This window comes from Biomphalaria glabrata, chromosome 8 (genome assembly GCF_947242115.1).
Source record: "Biomphalaria glabrata chromosome 8, xgBioGlab47.1, whole genome shotgun sequence".
Taxonomy (NCBI): Eukaryota; Metazoa; Mollusca; class Gastropoda; family Planorbidae; genus Biomphalaria; species Biomphalaria glabrata.
Genome location: NC_074718.1, coordinates 6329568 through 6349988, shown reverse-complemented (window position 1 = coordinate 6349988; position 20421 = coordinate 6329568). Strand labels below are relative to the sequence as shown.

General features: G+C 35.4%; 1 protein-coding gene across 4 annotated transcripts in view; it reads right to left on the bottom strand.

Moving 5' to 3' along the window:
* The window catches only part of LOC106057346 (ubiquitin carboxyl-terminal hydrolase 38-like), a 73526-nt gene that overhangs the window by 10352 nt on the left and 42753 nt on the right, over positions 1-20421 (bottom strand). For all 4 annotated transcript variants that reach the window (XM_056039672.1, XM_056039671.1, XM_056039669.1 and 1 more), the window contains exons 3-8: positions 16174-16320; positions 15370-15556; positions 12926-13164; positions 10489-10683; positions 9231-9422; positions 8007-8108 (exon numbers count right to left, since the gene is read on the bottom strand). In XM_056039672.1, the coding sequence (XP_055895647.1) occupies positions 8007-8108; positions 9231-9422; positions 10489-10683; positions 12926-13164; positions 15370-15556; positions 16174-16305 (1047 nt within the window). In that variant the 5' untranslated portion in view covers positions 16306-16320. The remainder of the gene's footprint in view (positions 1-8006; positions 8109-9230; positions 9423-10488; positions 10684-12925; positions 13165-15369; positions 15557-16173; positions 16321-20421) is intronic.

Below are 20421 nucleotides of genomic sequence, written 5' to 3'. Positions count from 1 at the left end.
GGTCAGCCATCTTGTAAGACATATAGTGACATAAAAAATTCTGGCAAAATAAGAAAAATTAAAAAAGCAACTGTACACATAAGTTTAAATATTAAAGAAAAATGTGTTTATTATGGGCCAGTTAAGGACTACTAAGAGGGAAAATGTGCTATTAGAGCATGGAATGGGTTGCCTGAGCTAGCCAGGAAAACCAGTGACTTGGCAGAATTTAAGTCATTGGTTAATATGCATGACTGAATGCATGACGCGTAGGACGTAATCATCTTCTTTTTGAAGTAACGTCTGTATTATATAAGATGAGATAAAATGCTAATTAAGCAAGCATCAGACAATGTGATTATGTTCTTGCAAAAAGAATTCAGTTCCCTCTTGAAACATAAATCAAATAAAAAGTGAAATCTGGTAATTAAATAAACTAATACATAGGACTGAAATATAGAAACTAGCAGATTATGGGATTTCCATTTAATTTGCATTGAAGCAAGGACATCGCTCAAAAACTCTGTTCAAAAATGCACTACCCAATTTGTACTAACACAGAGGAACAAAGTCTAAAACAAAATGTCAAGGAAACACTAGGGAAACAAAATATGTACAAATGCTATTTGTAAAAATGTGAATCGACTGATTTGTTAGATCATCATCATCTTCTTAATTTTACACAATCCTAGAGTGACCAATGCTATGATTACTTGGAGCCAACACTCATTCATCATCATCTTCTTAATTTTACACAATCCTAGAGTGACCAATGCTATGATTACTTGGAGCCAACACTCATTCATCATCATCTTCTTAATTAATTTTACACTATCCTAGAGTGACCAATGCTATGATTACTTTGAGCTAACAGTCATTCATCATCTTAATTTTACACAACCCTAGAGTGACCAATGCTATGATTACTTTGAGCTAACAGTCATTCATCATCTTAATTTTACACAATCCTAGAGTGACCAATGCTATGATTACTTTGAGCTAACAGTCATTCATCATCTTAATTTTACACTATCCTTGAGTGACCAATGCTATGATTACTTTGAGCTAACAGTCATTCATCATCTTCTTAATTTTACACAATCCTAGAGTGACCAATGCTATGATTACTTTGAGCTAACAGTAATTCATCTTCTTAATTTTACACAATCCTAGAGTGACCAATGCTATGATTACTTTGAGCTAAAAGTCATTCATCATCTTAATTTTACACAATCCTAGAGTGACCAATGCTATGATTACTTTGAGCTAAAAGTCATTCATCATCATCTTAATTTTACACTATCCTAGAGTGACCAATGCTATGATTACTTTGAGCTAAAAGTCATTCATCATCTTCTTCTTAATTTTACACAATCCTAGAGTGACCAATGCTATGATTACTTTGAGCTAACAGTCATTCAACATCATCTTCTTAATTTTACACAATCCTAGAGTGACCAATGCTATGATTACTTGGAGCCAACACTCATTCATCATCTTAATTTTACACTATCCTAGAGTGACCAATGCTATGATTACTTTGAGCTAACAGTCATTCATCATCTTAATTTTACACAACCCTAGAGTGACCAATGCTATGATTACTTTGAGCTAACAGTCATTCATCATCTTAATTTTACACAATCCTAGAGTGACCAATGCTATGATTACTTTGAGCTAACAGTCATTCATCATCTTAATTTTACACTATCCTTGAGTGACCAATGCTATGATTACTTTGAGCTAACAGTCATTCATCATCTTAATTTTACACAACCCTAGAGTGACCAATGCTATGATTACTTTGAGCTAACAGTCATTCAACATCTTCTTAATTTTACACAATCCTAGAGTGACCAATGCTATGATTACTTTGAGCTAACACTCATTCATCATCTTAATTTTACACTATCCTTGAGTGACAATGCTATGATTACTTTGAGCTAACAGTCATTCATCATCATCTTTATTTTACACAATCCTAGAGTGACCAATGCTATGATTACTTTGAGCTAACACTCATTCATCATCTTAATTTTACACTATCCTAATTCATCATCTTAATTTTACACTATCCTAGAGTGACCAATGCTATGATTACTTTGAGCTAAGACTCATTCATCATCTTAATTTTACACAATCCTAGAGTGACCAATGCTATGATTACTTTGAGCTAAGAGTCATTCATCATCTTAATTTTACACAATCCTAGAGTGACCAATGCTATGATTACTTTGAGCTAAGTCATTCTTTGATACTACTAAGATCAAGAGTCACTAAATTGTTATTGTGCTCTATTATTACTCATCTTTAATCTTTGGAATCAAAGACAATTCAATGCATTTTTTGAAAAGCTTGCTTGAGACTCTTTTGCTTAGCTAGTAGTTAAAATCTCTGTTTCAATCTATGTACACATTGGCTGTGCTGAGACAGTACCATTCATCACTATGACCAACATAAATGTAATCAAGTTAATGTCACACAAAGTGCGACTTACCAACATGCTTATCTTTCAGTATTTACAACCCCCTAACAAGTCAAAGCTAACAATGAAAAAAAAAAGATAAGTGTGTAAAAATAGGCTGAATCTCACACCTATATACCACAAGGCAATTAGACCCCCATGATAATCAATCACCTGAATTTCAAACTCAACCCAAAAATAAACATTTTTTTTGGTCAATGTTTTTTAAATGAGAAGGTTGACAATGTTCCATTTCAATCCACGTTATACACAGAGCAGCAAAACAACACCATCTACAACATATAACCAAACATATAACCAAACCCAGTCACTGTGTTGAACCATAGCCAAATGTAATATAAACCAATGCTGCCTGTACAACACAATGGCTCGTAGGTGCCTTTGTTTGCTTATTAGAAACATGAACTTTATGTATTCACAGTGGTGTCACTGGCCTGGAGACATGGGAATGTGTTCAATTCAGACTATTTTCAAGGGAAATTGTTGTCTTACAGTCTATTAACAAATAAATTCTTTGTGCAGTAACATGCCAGGTGGACAATCAAAACAATTTGATATTAGTTAAGTTTCTCTCATAGCTATGTTAGCACACCCAGTGGCATGGCAACCATGGTGAAAAGGGATTCATTGCGCCCAGGCCTGTGACCACACCACCCTGGCATGTAATGACACCATTTCTCATAAAAGGTGGTACATGTACTTGTATTGCAGTGTCTCTGTAAATGTACTGATATAAACAATATTATATGATTTCTTTTTGTCATGCTCAAACTTCTAGGGGGCATGATCTAATTATTGAACCTGGGTTGACGGCTACCTTGCTACATTAAAATACCTATTTAGATCAGCCACACACTATAATGGACAGACAACATTTAGTGATGTCACATATAGTGGGGTTTGGTTTGTGGATATGTTATTTTTATGGGGTTGGCATTAGGACTTCGAGGCAACAACGTCAATTATTGACAGAGAATGAGCTACTGTGGCCCATTCTGTATTAACTTTGTTTGGAATCGTTAAAAGATCTAGACTCAGTTCTTTCTACTTGTACTTGTCATGTGTTTAGCTTATCAAACTTGCATTAGTTGAGATACGTCTGTACAAGAAACTTAAATACCTCATGAGTAATTGTCAAAGGTCAGGGTTATGACAAACCCCCATTAAGCTATGCTACCGAGCATGCCCTACTGCAAATTTTAACAGCCTAATGAGTGCAGTGCAAGAAAGTGATCTGTCTCTATTTCTGGATGACTGCCCCCTACTTTTGGAGAGCATTTCACTTGCAATGCTTGTAATGGCCGATGTCCCACACACAGTTTTTACTGGGGAACATTCCAATGCACTTCACATAGGAAACAAGGTGTTGACAGCAGGGATATCATGATGTCACAACTGATAAATGACACACAAAATAACTCTCCAGGAAAAAAAAAAGACATTAAAAGGTGTAGGCTTAAAGGAGAACAGGAGAGATGACAATACTGGGAACAAAAGTATGAGAAGTAGGAACATTAGTGGACAGACAAGTCTTATAAAAGATCTAATGAGTAATAATTTATTATCAGGGAAAACCTTAAGTTCCTTGCCTTGACAGTAACTTTTACTTTATTATTAGTTGTCTATATACTTTGTATTGAAGTCCAAACCAAAGATTTATATTTGTGGCATATTTTAGTCTAAAAGAGTTCTTTTATTCAATCTAAACAAATTTGAGTTTTGCTTAAGGGAAAAAAATGAAAAAAAAGAAAGATTTTTAAATGGACACACTTCCAACAGAAAATGAAGCAATAATTTTTTTTTTAAGGTGCATTCATTTCATGGGTACACAATATTTTAAAATATTACTTTTTGGTTAGCAAAGAAATCCTTGTAAAAAAAATTTATATAACTTTCAACTTGTGATATAGTTTATAAAAAAACAAACTAACTTATATTTTTTTCCCCAAATAAATAAATGTATATATATACTATTAACACACTTATAAAATCAAGATTTATTAGCAGCAAGCGATATGGCGAATGAAAACTAAAACTCAACCACATTTCTTTGTTGCTTTCAGAGTTTTTAAACTGTATTTGCATACTGAGATAATGGAATAATGAGTGGAAAAAAAAAACCTTTACAAAACTGAATAATGATGTGTAAGTGATATGAAAAGAGAGAGTTTTTAAAAAATTAGTTCTTATACAAGGTCTGAAAGGGGAACTTGTACTTCACTTTTACTTCTTATAAATACAAGGCTAAAGTTTCCTATACTTTAGGAGTGATGACACGCCCACTCTTTAGACTACACTGTGATACCAAATTTGAGTGACTCAATGAAGAGATTGACAAAAGAGACTTACTGCTCCAGACAATTGACGCCAGTCATGTGGGAAGCGTGGTCGAGAGGCCAAGTGCGCTTGAACTTGGCTTGGCTACCTAGAAGGGGGCTCGAGGTTCGACACCCGACTCGGGCAGAGTTGTGTTTACTGAGCGCCTAAAGGCAGCACAGAAAACCAACTTCTAGATACCCCCCCCCCCAACTGGTCCACAAATGAGATTGGACCAAAAGCGCTCTGAGCATGCTATAAGCATGAAAGTAGCGCTATATAAAAGCTATAATAATAATGTGAGAATAACTGCCTAAGTGTCAGTTAGTAACTAGGACAAAAAAACAAATAAATTGAGAACCACTGCCATAAACAAGTAATATTTTTTTTAATGGCCTTCAGACTCAAAGCAACAATGGTTCATCTCGGATATCTCATGGAAATTAGATGAATGCCTGGGTTATAGTTATCATTTAGAGGAGCACCATTACCCTGATTAAAAACATCAGATGAGATCCAATGTCCTATACCAGAAACAAGAGTGGATGGATAGCCAATTCTTCAGACATGCAAGAACCCCAGCCCATGATAAGGTACTACAGTCATGTGAAAACCACTGCCGAGACAAGAATATGTTCACACCTGTCTGAAACAAATAATAAAATAATAAGTACGACCTGTCTATTGTTCAACTCTATACATGAGAGACAACTCCCAACAGTGAACTTCTTATTTCTGGTTAGGGGAACAGGCTTACTGAAAGGGCAATCGCCTGTAAAACATTCAAGACTAAATTGAATAAAACAAGAGAAAAACACAAGGACTGGAGAAATCACAGCATTCATAAGTTCTTTAAGTTTGAGAGCTAATAAATTAAACCTAAGGTATTCTTTTATGAAAGAAAGTTTCTTATAGCATTATAGGTAAATATATGGATTGAAGAACTTGTTAATTGATTTCTAAATGATGTCAAGCATCAAGCACATTTATACAGATAAAGTCTCTTTCATAGGTAAGTGATTTGGTTTTATTTCATGGAGGCTCTTTTAGTTGTATTTGAATTTTGTTTTTAATTCTACATCACAGTTGCCCATCTCCCATCTTTCTTACTTTGGAAAAAATTATACAACTTTCCTGATTTTATTGTCTCACTGCTATCAGATAGTTTACCTCTTAAGGAGTCAGCAGCAACTATTGTTTACAATAGTTAACATTAGGTGTAAGCAAAATCAGCCGTTGTCTTTCACCCCCCCCCCCCCCCCCAAAAAAAAAAATGCCTACACAATCAAACAAGAAAAACATAAAAATAATTCTCTTTTTTTTTAAAACTCAACTTCTACATTGTATTGCATCAATTAGTTGGTTCATTTTTAATTTGTTTCCAAATGTCCCCCTTTTTTATTTGACGATGTTTGTAAATTTATTTCTTTTAAGTACACCCAACCAGTCTGTAGAGTAATGCCCCAGGGTTAAGTTAAAAAGAAACACTGCAATGCTCCCCCCACCCCCACCCCCCAATCTTTGTGAAAGAGATAAGTAATGCATATTATAACAAGTTTAAGCCTGAAAAAAAAAAAGTTGAATAAGCTAAATGTTGACCACTAACTGTCTACTATGTAGTATGTGGTATGCTTAAAAAGGGTTAAGAATGCTTGTTTTATTTATGATAGTGTTATCTCAACAAAACAAACAAACTAGTTTGGTCAAAACTGTTGGTTCAACTAGTACTGTAATGTACTGAAATATTTGCTACCTGTTTTTGTACCACTCAAAATTGTCTGTCTAGTGCAGGGGTTCTCAACCTGTTGGTCGCGACCCCATTGGGGGTCTATTGACAATTTGCCAGGGTCGCCAAAGTTCATTTAAAAAAAAAAGATTGTTTTGGTGTATTCTTCTATTGCTGTGTGTGTGTGTGTGTGCTGGGTAGCGGCAGAGTGGAGGGTTGTAAAAAGGGGTTAGGGTTAGCTTAAAAGGTTGAGAACCACTGGTCTACTGGAACAGATAAAGATTGTTTGACTAAGGGTGGTAAAAGACTTAAAGCCAACTACATTGTAACTTTTAACAAACACTTTTATTTTTAATTTCTAAGCTGAATCCTGACTTATATATCTATATCTGTGTACAGTTGCTTATTAGCATGGAATAAGAATGTCCATCTATCAACCAGACCTTACAACACATACCAACAGATACACAAGATATAAAGCAAGAAAATGACAGCAGTCAGAGTGATACTTTTATTCAAGAAGTTGTCATGCTTCAACAGTTAAACACTCAAAAGTTACATGTGAATTGTTTATATCAAAGAGTTGAATTGTCTTTTAATGATTGGATAGCTAGAGGAACAAAGGAGTTTTTGTGTCTAGAGTTATGTCTTTTCCATTATTCGTATCAATGTCCACCACATTTTGAACCCGTTTTTATGATTTATATCTACATTACAATGTGTCAATTGCTGGAACGTGAGGCCTCAATAATCTGAATAAACCAAAAAATAATAATTATAAGGAAACAGATGGGATTGTCTTAGCATGGTGGTATGGGGAGTGGTATGGGCAAGTATCTCAGTGGTGCTCACTCTTGATTCGCCAAATAACTATCAGAATATGGCAGAGACAGCACAAGTTTCAACAAATTTTAATTCACAGCACATTTGTTTTTATAAGGCATCTCCCATTTTGAAGTTAAATAAAAAGTACTATGATACTAAGACCAAAACAATCATCTTTTTTTTAAAAAAAATGATACTCAAACTCGATTGGTCTAGACACAATCCATAAAATAAATATATCTTTAATGATGTCAACTCATATTTCTACAAACTGGCTTTTTAAGGGGACAAAAAATATTCTGAATGATTTTGTTCTATTTCATGATCTTGTTCAGTAAAAGAAAATAGTTTTGAAAATTTATTCCAAACAATAAAAAATATTGTCATATAAACCAACAGGTTGTTGAAAATTATTTTTAATGACCCTTACACATCAATCAAACTGAGCTACAAGATAAAAGTTTTTAAAAATTCATATATGTTCAAAGCATATTATATTATATTTAGGCCAAAGGTCATTCACCTCCCAAAAAGGCAAACCCTCTGCAATTTTGTAGAAGTATATATCTAGAAATGAATGCACAGCAAAGGACCAGAGTTCAAAGTCTATTCTCCCCCTAATGTTTAGATAGTAAAATCATAAATCTGTGCCTTCAACACAGAATGTTTGCTTACCTTGTGGAAAGGTTTTGGTGAATGATGGTAGTTTAGCAGCATCTGGGAGAGGACCTTAAAGGAGGCGTGTCTGACGGGCGGTACAGACAAGTTTTCCACAACCTGAAAACACAAAAGACAATAGAATTGAAACCTGGCAACTACATTACATTTAGTTTATATTGTTATCTATTAAACATTACATTTATCTTTACTAATACACAGTAAACACAACTCTGCTCAAGTCGTGTGTTGAACCTCGAGCCCCCTTCATAGGTAGCCAATCCAAGTTCAAGTGTACTTAGCCTCATGATCATGCTTCCTACACTACATTTATCTTTACAAATACAACTTGATTATGTTGAAACATTACATTTATCTTTACAAATACAACTTGTTTATGTTGATATATTAAACATTACATTTATCTTTACAAATACAACTTGTTTATGTTGATATATTAAACATTACATTTATCTTTACAAATACAACTTGTTTGTTGATATATTAAACATTACATTTATCTTTACAAATACAACTTGTTTGTTGATATATTAAACATTAAATTTATCTTTACAAATACAACTTGTTTGTTGATATATTAAACATTACATTTATCTTTACAAATACAACTTGTTTATGTTAATATATTAAACATTACATTTATCTTTACAAATAAAACTTGTTTATGTTGATATATTAAACATTACATTTATCTTAGCATTACATTCATCTCTACTAATACAATTTGTATTTGTTGATATATCAAACATTATATTTATCTCTACAAATAGAGCTTGTTTATGTTGATATATTAAACATTACATTTATCTTTACAAATAAAACTTGTTTGTTGATATATGAAACATTACATTTATCTTTATAAATACAACTTGATTATGTTGATATATTAAACATTACATTTATCTTAGCATTACATTCATCTCTACTAATACAATTTGTATTTGTTGCTATATCAAACATTATATTTATCTCTAAAAATACAGCTTGTTTATGTTGATCCCATAATAACTTGCCATATCAATAATTAATGCCATGAAAAAAGTTTAATCTAACAGCGTTTGTAAGTGGTGCTTTGACTTATCAACGAAACATAAATCACTATTTCAAAGCCTAAACAAGAAAATTTCAGCATAACATTGATGGTTCACAGTCTAGAGTCCAGACCTACTTTCACATATATCTAGAAATAATTGTGTAATGTACAGAAAAGGGAACGCCAACCTGTTCAATGTTATCTGTAGTGATCTGAGCCAGCAGGCTAAACTTTTTGTTCAGGGTCACCTCTTTCAGAAAACAAGACAGCCACAGATCCACATTGGCTGCTGTAGGCCACTTGAGCCACTCCACAATCTGTCCAACAGCAGCAGCAATAGAGGCGTCAGGGACAGAGTCATCCAAAACATCTTTTACAGCCTGACAAGATGAAAATTGCAAATACTTTGGATGAAAATAAATCTAAGTTTTAGCTCAAACAAAGACATAAAAATATGCCAATACTTCTCCCAGGAGACAAAATGTAATATTTCATTGTTGAAAAGGATGAAACTAATAGTTAGTAGACCTCAATACATGGAATGGAAAAAGATGGCACAAAATGAGAGAAAACATATAAAAGAGCCTGACCACCCCCCCACCCCACACTAGCATTTTTTTAGTTAACATCTGCAACTCTTATTTTTAAAGATAAATAAAATCTCCAAAGAAAAAAAAAACTTTAAAAAAAGACAATGGGTTATTTATAACATTTTTGTTATCGTCATTTTGTTTTTAAATGTAAGAAATTGATCACGGTTAAGGACATCATGTATATATGGACAGGAAAGTAGGGGTGGTCAACCTGGGACACTGCATCATGAAGAGTCCTTTTCTAACATTCCTACATACTCATTTCAACTAGGATTCTAACACACAACTGTTTAGTTTTACTTATCACTCACTGGTAGAGACAAAGCAGATCATTTAGATATTAATTTCATGCCAGGGGGGGTGTGTGGTGGCTAAGAGCTTTGCTTCCAACCTGGGGTCTTGGGTTCAAATCTTGGTGAAGACTGGGATTTTGAATTTCTGGATTTTTAGGGCGCCCCTGAGTCCACCCAACTTACCACTTACTCTATGTGCCCTGTCTATTGGTATGTGCTTCACTTACTCTATGTGCCCTGTCTATTGGTATGTGCTTCACTTACTCTACGTGCCCTGTCTATTGGTATGTGTTTCACTTACTCTACGTGCCCTGTCTATTGGTATGTGTTTCACTTACTCTACGTGCCCTGTCTATTGGTATGTGCTTCACTTACTCTATGTGCTCTGTCTATTGGTATGTGTTTCACTTAATCTATGTGCCCTGTCTATTGGTATGTGTTTCACTTACTCTATGTGCCCTGTCTATTGGTATGTGTTTCACTTACTCTATGTGCCCTGTCTATTGGTATGTGTTTCACTTACTCTATGTGCCCTGTCTATTGGTATGTGTTTCACTTACTCTATGTGCCCTGTCTATTGGTATGTGTTTCACTACAGCTGCAAAATTGATGGCTGAATCTTCTGTCTCTATTCTGGGAGTAGAAATAGCCTTAAAGATCTCTTCCAAACAGATGCTGATGGTTCCAGGGTGAAGCTTCCATAGGAAACTGAGAAATGTTCCAATCTCATCAGTTAAATTGATGAACCTGATAACCTGGAAATATAGAATTCACAAATACTTTAAGAATGAGTACAACAATTGCTAAACAAAAGTTTATAGAGACTCTTTAAACTATTAAATAGAGGTGGAAAAAAAAGGTTTAAAAAAAGAGCACTTAATAACCACAGCAATATACAAGCCTTTTTGGGTCTTAGCATTGACAAGATGACCTTACCTTTAGATAATTGGTCACTATTGTAAACAAAAAATCATCATTACAGCTCAATGTTTTATTTAAAAAGTTGATGGAAAATTTAAATCTGTACTATATTAATAAACTTGACACTAAATCATTTAATTTTTAATATTAAGAAATGTTTACACACACAGAGCCAATGGAGCCATTCAAAATAATTTCAGGGAACACTCATGAAGACATTCAAAACCTTTAGGTCAAAGTGACTTCTAAACTCACTGACTTATTTGTAAAATTCATTTACTTATTTGTAAAATTCATTTACTTATTTGTAAAATCCTGTAAAATTGACTTATTTGTAAAATTATTATTATAGCTTTTATATAGCGCTACTTTCATGCTTATAGCATGCTCAGAGCGCTTTGGTCCAATCTCATTTGTGGACCAGTGTGTGTGTGTGTGGGGGGGGGGGTATCTAGGAGTTGGTTTTCCGTGCTGCCTTCAGGCGCTCAGTAAACACAACTCTGCCCGAGTCAGGTGTCGAACCTCGAGCCCCCTTCTAGGTAGCCAAGACAAGCCAAGTTCAAGCGCACTTAGCCTCTCGACCACGCTTCATTGACTTATTTGTAAAATTCATTGACTTATTTGTAAAATTCATTGACTTATTTGTAAAATTCATTGACTTATTTGCAAAAATTTATGTTGCCATGAAGTCAAAACAAAGCAGTGTAAGAATCCACTAAACAATGGAAATGGTGTAGGTACTGGGGTGTTTTAGAAAAAGTGTTCTTGTAAAATATGCAGAGAAGGCTTACAAATAACTATTCACCTAAATTGTAGGTGCATTTCCACTTTTTCAATAGCAAAGTGGAAAATGTCAAATTAGCAAAACATTGGCATTTGATTGATACATTGCAATTACTGTAATACTGTCACAGAATAATAGATATTGCATAGAATCAAATGTAAACATTGCATATGCTCTAATATAGACATTGTATTTTGTAAACATTTCATACATTGTTATCTAGACATTACACATGTTACAATATAGATCTGAATATGACAACAAAACACGCACACACAAATCTGATAAGGTTTCAACTATAACACTTGGTATTTTGTAGGTTAACTTCTTGCTTATAAAATAAAACATGCTGATACACAGCATACAAACATAGACACACACACACATGTAGAGACACTTCCTATGACCAAATGTTTGTTTTGTGTCTTTCTGATATCGTCAAGTGGCCAGCTCAATCTTTATATAAATATCAGTTACCAGGGGAAGCTATTAGTGGATGAAGTAATAAGCCTTAGAAATGTATTCTCCAGACAAAAAAGGTAACCCACTAAAAAAGCTGCTAATGTGAAGGTCAGGTCCCAAGGTTATTTGACACTAAAATGATAATGTTTACATCACATGACTAGGCAGGATCAAAGTCATGAGGACATTTCAAAAATATACTTCAGTCAGATAAGACAACAGGGGCTATAAATATGAGTTGAGTCTTCACAAATCTAGCCCTAGTTATTTTAAAACCTAGAGTCATTTCATTTCCTTTATCCTATTTATAGTACTTTCATTTGTATTTGCTTTAATGAGCCATTTCTTTGTACCTATTAATAGGACTATTAAAAAGCCTACAAGTGTAGAAAAATACACTAACTCTTTAACTCCATTCTAAATGCTCTATTCTACTGGTGTTCAACTTCTATGGGCCTTATGACATGCGTATCATGGGTTATATCACTAGCAAGAAATTCTTCAATGGAACTGATCCTCTGTGGCTACAGTATGCACAGTGAGCAAGAGTCTCAGAGGGCAGACAACTTTGAATGATGAGCTGATCTCCTGTCTATAAATGTATGTTATCCCTAAAGAATCCTATCACCAACTGATTTTATGTCTCTAGGTAGACTCTAACCCAACTAAGTCATGACATCACTAGTCGCGTTCAAAGTCCGTCAATTATGGTGCGTCTCTAAACAAACTACTAACACATGGCATAACAAGTTAGTATTTAATAAGTAATAGATCTAGTGATTTGAAAACAGACATAGCAAGAAAAAGGTCAGGCAACCCAGAAGACGTACCTCAGTGCCGTCTTGTGGGGGTGAAAACCTGCTCATGCGTTGCAGCACAGCAAGGCAAAGGTCGATCACACGGTTCTCTTCGGTGGGGATGCACTCAGTGAACTCTTGCAGAAGGAGACCAATGTTGCGGACTACCAGACGATCCGATGTGCTGTGTAGGAACTTGACCACACTCTTCTGGACCATCTGGGAGTGTTCACTGTAGCTATATAACTGCCCTTGGCTGATCACACGTAAACCTGGGAGGCGAGATTACAACTATGATTACTCAATTAATTTAGATTCACACACCCTAACAAGAGTTCATTTATTTCTCTTTAATGAAAAAAGTCTTTTTTTTAATTTCATGTTTGGTTAAAGATTGAAAGAACTCAAAATATATCAGTTCTTTCCATACTATCATTTATTTACGCTATTAGAATTGTGTTGAAAACCCCCAACACTAAAAGTTAATGATGTCAACAGTTAGTCTAGATCTTTGATGAAATTCCCAGTCACTTAGTCTAGATCTTTGATGAAATCCCCAGTCACTTCGTCTAGATCTTTAATGAAATTCCCAGTCACTTAGTCTAGATCTTTGATGAAATCCCCAGTCACTTCGTCTAGAACTTTGATGAAATCCCCAGTCACTTAGTCTAGATCTTTGATGAAATCCCTAGTCACTTTGTCTAAATCTTTGATGAAATCCCCAGTCACTTCGTCTAGAACTTTGATGAAATCCCTAGTCACTTCGTCTAAATCTTTGATGAAATCCCCAGTCACTTCGTCTAGAACTTTGATGAAATCCCTAGTCACTTTGTCTAGATCTTTGATGAAATCCCCAGTCACTTCGTCTAGATCTTTGATGAAATCCCTAGTCACTTAATCTAGAACTTTGATGAAATCCCCAGTCACTTTGTCTAAATCTTTGATGAAATCCCCAGTCACTTTGTCTAGATCTTTGATGAAATCCCCAGTCACTTTGTCTAGATCTTTGATGAAATCTCCAGTCACTTCATCTAGATCTTTGATGAAATCCCCAGTCACTTTGTCTAGATCTTTGATGAAATCCCCAGTCACTTCGCCTAGAACTTTGATGAAATCCCTAGTCACTTCGTCTAAATCTTTGATGAAATCCCCAGTCACTTTGTCTAGAACTTTGATGAAATCCCCAGTCACTTCGTCTAGATCTTTGATGAAATCCCCAGTCACTTCGTCTAGAACTTTGATGAAATCCCTAGTCACTTTGTCTAGATCTTTGATGAAATCCCCAGTCACTTCGTCTAGATCTTTGATGAAATCCCTAGTCACTTAATCTAGAACTTTGATGAAATCCCCAGTCACTTTGTCTAAATCTTTGATGAAATCCCCAGTCACTTTGTCTAGATCTTTGATGAAATCCCCAGTCACTTTGTCTAGATCTTTGATGAAATCTCCAGTCACTTCATCTAGATCTTTGATGAAATCCCCAGTCACTTTGTCTAGATCTTTGATGAAATCCCCAGTCACTTCGCCTAGAACTTTGATGAAATCCCTAGTCACTTTGTCTAAATCTTTGATGAAATCCCTAGTCACTTTGTCTAGATCTTTGATGAAATCCCCAGTCACTTCGTCTAGAACTTTGATGAAATCTCTAGTCACTTCGTCTAGAACTTTGATGAAATCCCTAGTCACTTTGTCTAGAACTTTGATGAAATCCCTAGTCACTTCGTCTAAATCTTTGATGAAATCCCCAGTCACTTTGTCTAGAACTTTGATGAAATCCCCAGTCACTTCGTCTAGATCTTTGATGAAATCCCCAGTCACTTCGTCTAGAACTTTGATGAAATCCCTAGTCACTTTGTCTAGATCTTTAATGAAATCCCCAGTCACTTCGTCTAGATCTTTGATGAAATCCCTAGTCACTTAATCTAGAACTTTGATGAAATCCCCAGTCACTTTGTCTAAATCTTTGATGAAATCCCCAGTCACTTTGTCTAGATCTTTGATGAAATCCCCAGTCACTTTGTCTAGATCTTTGATGAAATCTCCAGTCACTTCATCTAGATCTTTGATGAAATCCCCAGTCACTTTGTCTAGATCTTTGATGAAATCCCCAGTCACTTCGCCTAGAACTTTGATGAAATCCCTAGTCACTTTGTCTAGAACTTTGATGAAATCCCTAGTCACTTTGTCTAGATCTTTGATGAAATCCCCAGTCACTTCGTCTAGAACTTTGATGAAATCTCTAGTCACTTCGTCTAGAACTTTGATGAAATCCCTAGTCACTTTGTCTAGAACTTTGATGAAATCCCCAGTCACTTTGTCTAGATCTTTGATGAAATCCCCAGTCACTTCATCTAGAACTTTGATGAAATCCCTAGTCACTTAGTTTACATCTTCTAACTGTGGCCACAATACCAAGGAAGAGGTTGATCTTGCCAAGAACGCATTAAATGGGGAAAGAAGACAACAGCAATACCAACCTTCACGTATCAACAGCGGAGCATTTCCATCTACACCAATTCCCGGCACCATAACCTGCGCCACGTAGGAGGGTGTGAAGAATGCCTGGAAACTGTCCAAGTTATGGATGCCCCATGCATAAAGTAACTTAAAGCCTGAGGACACCTGCAAGGTGGTGGTACCATGCATGATCCACTTGGAAGACACCTGTGACATTGATTCAAAGAAACTTTATGATTTATTTGATTTAGTGTAAGGTATAATCATAATTTTTGATGTTCATAAAATACTGCTGATCAGCAGGGACACAACTTTAACAAAAATATTAACAACATTTTTTTTAATGCTTCAATGATCAGAAAAAGTAAGTATCTTATATTATAAAAGTAATTATCTTATATTATAAATTAAAAACGAGAAGATAATTACATCCTATGCTTATCCATGTTAAGCTTGTCATGCAAGCTATTTATAGACTTAAACCTGGCTAAGTCATTGGTTTTCCTAGCTGATTCAGTTAAAAATCTGTGCTCTAAGACACTAGGAAAGAAGAAGCACTAGTATGAATTTGTCTTAACATATGGAATTAGAAATAAGTCTTTAACTTTGTGTATCCTATAGAGATGAAATCACTTTATTAGGTGATAGAAATGCTTGGACACTTGTACCTTGTTAATAGGTTCTTACAAATATGCAGCTACTGGTTGGGCCTAACTACCATTTTATCAAGCATTCAATTTATTAGATAAATAGACTCAATATAATAAATGAACAGTTACATAATTAAAAGTTGAAACTCAAAAGGATGAAAGATGTACTGTTACCTGAAAAATACCTTTGACCGTAGCAGCAGGATGATCAGGCACAGAGCCTTGATCACAAATACGGTTGATGAGGGCCAGTTTGAGACCCTCTGGCTGTTGGGACTCTATGACACCTTCAAGAATCTTGTCCATGCTTTCCTCTTCATGCTGAAAAGATCAAAGTCAAAGTTTACAAGTCAGAACAAGGAAACAGCCAAATCTTTAAATGTTATGTAAAGGTCATCTATTTCTGTGGCCCATGGTTAAAAAAGGTGTCATGTGACCAGCACAATGAACAACTGCCTTTACTTTTCCCCAACGAATGTCAGGTATTCATTAAAGCTAGGTGGGCTCAGAGGCGCCCTAAGAATTCCAAAATTTAAAATACCAATCTTCACCAGGATTCAAACCCGAGACCCCTCTAGTTCAGAATTCAAACGATTTGCTACTAAGCCACTATACCTCCAAATCTTAAATATAATGAAACAAATCTGTTTGATAAATCTCAATGTATACAGATCAAATGAACATATGGAGTTTAGCAAGGACTTCAAAGTGTGAAATAGCAAGTAACTGTGAGATAACCAAATAAAATCTGTCTATGTGCCACTGTGGGCATTGTTTAAGCCTATTTAGTTCAAAACTCCTTTTGTTAACAGAGCAGGAAGGACTCCTGTTGTGTTCTGTCAAGAAACAGGGCTGTGCAGTGTAATGTCTCAAAGCCCCCATACAAATCTAGTGACCTTCCAGATCCTGATCACCTGGAGTTTAAAATGTCTTTAAAAAGAATACAGACTTAACAATGATTTACAGCGAAGCCCCTGAAACAAAGCTTTCAGCAAAATACTAGTCTCAAAAACTTATTATCAATCATGTGTAGTAGTACATAAAAATATAGTTGAAGATTCAGTAACAGTTTAAGATAGGAGTGTCTCCATAGATTTCTAGATGGAGTGCACTTTGGACTCTCGTCAGATGGTCCTGAGTTTAAACCCTGCTTGCTTCCAACCACTTCAACCCTGCAGGAGGTTTGGACTAGGATGTAATAACTTTCAGTTCTTAAGAAACAGGGAAACATATCAAACAAACAAAACATTTCTAGCCCCAAAATTAATTCTATCTCAACTAGCAAGCAATGTTTGTGGCAAAGGGTTAGTCAAGTTCAAAGTTCACAATGGAACGTGGGAGCTAAGCCAAAAGGGGCCACATATACACTGTTACAAATACTAATAGAGCTTGGCCACAGATGTTTATCAACCAGGTTTCATTTTCACTCCAAAACATATAGATTTAGATCTATATCTATACTCATGTATGAACTAAGCAACATATAGATTTAGTTCTATACCCATATTTGAACTTGGCGGCTCAGTGAACTTTACTTTAGACCTTTACATTTTCAAAGGGCATTCACAAAATTTAAAGGTCGCTGTCTGCATTCTCCCCCCCCCCCCCCCCCGAAACAAGGACTCATGGTTTGGCTAGACTTCAATTCTACATTAGTTTTTGACTATTTGCAGTATCTAAATTCAGGACATCAACACAAGAAATCATTAATGTGGAGTTACACTGTCACAGAAACATATATTTATCTAGATGTACAGAATGGTGACTCCTTTAGTTCCTAAACCTTTCCTTCAACTTGCCTGCTGTACCAAGAGACGGGAGACAAACTCGCGGTGAAACATGCAAAGTGAGTGATTCAAACCAGGAGATCAAAGAAAGGAGCTGGATCGTGGATGTATCACGTAACTGATCGCGCTTCTTATTCCACGAACTGATTTGAATACATTGTAAATCTAGAACAATCTTATCTTATCTTATATAATACAGACGTTACTTCAAAAAAGAAGATGATTACGTCCTACGCGTCATGCATTTAGTCATGCATATTAACCAATGACTTAAATTCTGCCAAGTCACTGGTTTTCCTGGCTAGCTCAGGCAACCCATTCCATGCTCTAATAGCACTAGGGAAGAAGGAGTATTTGTACAAATTTGTCCTAGCATATGGGACGAGGAATGTGCCTTTATCTTTGTGTCTTTCAGAGTATTTTATTAAATTTTGTTTTTGTATTTGAAGATTATGGTTCAGTGTTTTATGTATTATTGCTACTTTACTTTTGAGCCTTCTGTCCTGAAGGCTTTCTAAATTTAGTGATTTTACTAAAGGTGTTACTCTAGTCAAATGTGAATATTCGTTTGTTATGAATCTCACTGCTCTATTTTGTGTCTGTTCCAGTTTCTTAATGTTTTCTTGAGTTGAGGGGGTCCCAAACAGAGGATGCATATTCTATTATTGGCCTAACCAAGGTTAAATAACATTTTAGTTTTAGTTTGTATATACCAGTGCTTCATTTCATGATGTGTGTACTTGTGCTGTCAGAGATCACGTCAACATGGGACGTGAGACATTACGTCATGACACTAACAATGAAATGACGAAAGAGAATTGTGCCAAATCGTCTCCACTCAAGTTCTTTACTTCTAAATACGAGTCTAAATGGACAAGGTCTGAGTTGCTCACATTAACACATTTGAATGTTTGTGTAGCTGCACCAGACTTCCGTTGCTTTCATTATTTCATCATTCCAACGAAACGTACAGGGAAGGTCTAAGACTAAGACTTGCTTTATTAATCCTTATGGAAATGTGATTACAATTACTCTTTTCTCATATAAAGACGTTACTTCAATAAGAAGATAATTAGTCCTACGCACTTCATATGTCAGTCTAGTCGTGCATGCTAATTAGTGTCTTATGAAAGATAGTTTATAAATATTGACTAGGAAGTAACTCACAGACTTTATCTAGGAAGTAACAGAATTTATGATTAAACTTAAGCCACCTCTAAGGATCGAAACTCCAATGTTCAATATTTTATACCAGAACCAAGCCGTCCTTAGGAAGAAGTGCCATCCATTGTTATACGACTGTCGGCTACAAGAAAGCGACTTTAACGACCTGTTAAAACGAATTCCCTTTCTATTACTCTTTTGTTCTCGTGTGGCATTTTACGTCTCGTTACATGAAAACTTCTCACGCCTCTTTAGAGGCCAATAGTTGATACACAAGCACGTACGCTGCAGTGGTTTTAGCATTTTTTCTAATTCTGGTGACTTCACTTTTTGCGATCCACAACTCCTACTATATGCTTGTCCTACTTATATGTTACCCCGTGGTTTACCCTCCCAACTATTTGGTATCTTGAAGAGCTTCAAGTCGTGCTTGCATACATAAGTATATCTTAGGAGTGGACGACCTGAAGCTTCTCCTGACTTCTATTAGATCACCATACAATAGATCTTGTGGAAGCAGACTACTGTTGGTAAAAGTACGTATATCCTGGCACACTGCTCTACGCAGAACTTCCTGGTTCCTTTATCCTGCCAATTTTCAGAATTCGTCTTAAACATCGATGATAGAATATAGTGAGCTGCTTATCCTGCTTAGAGTGGGGGGGGGGGGCATGTTTCACTGCAGCATAGCACAGTGCTTTAGAATTAATAGGCAGCTAATCCTTGTCTCACACTCTGCAAACCTGACATGGTTACTTATTTCGTTACTTATTTCTTGAGTTTCCCAGATACACAGAGAAGTCCAACAAAAGCTACTAAGGACCACTTCCAAAATCGAGAAAACAATGTCTAGACTATTGCTAAGGTCTTTCAATCTCTTTTGGTTCTCGTTCATTTTGTTCTCACCAAATCTGAAGTTTTGTTTCAAGTGGAAGTTTTTTTGTTTTTTTTGTTTTCTATGTCGTCTGCTGGAAGTTTTCTTTCGTAGCAATGGACTATGCTGTTATTTTTTCTTTTTTAGCAATGGACTATGCTGTTATTTTTTCTTTTTTAGCAATGGACTATGCTGTTATTTTTTCTTTTTTAGCAATGGACTATGCTGTTATTTTTTCTTTTTTAGCAATGGACTATGCTGTTATTTTTTCTTTTTTAGCAATGGACTATGCTGTTCTCATTTCCTGCATAGCGATAGACTATGCTGTTATTTTTTCTTTTTTTAGCAATGGACTATGCTGTTATTTTTCTTTCTTTGCATTTGACTATGCTGTTATTTTTCTTTCTTAGCATTGGACTATATATTTATCGCTCATTCTTAGCCTTGGGCTATGCCTTTATCTTTCTTTTTTTTTAGCACTTGTCTATGCAGTTATCGTTCTTTCTTAGAAATGGACTATGCTGTTATTTTTCTTTCTTAGCAATGGACTATGCAGTTATCTTTCTTTCTTAGCATTGGACTATGCAGTTATCTTTC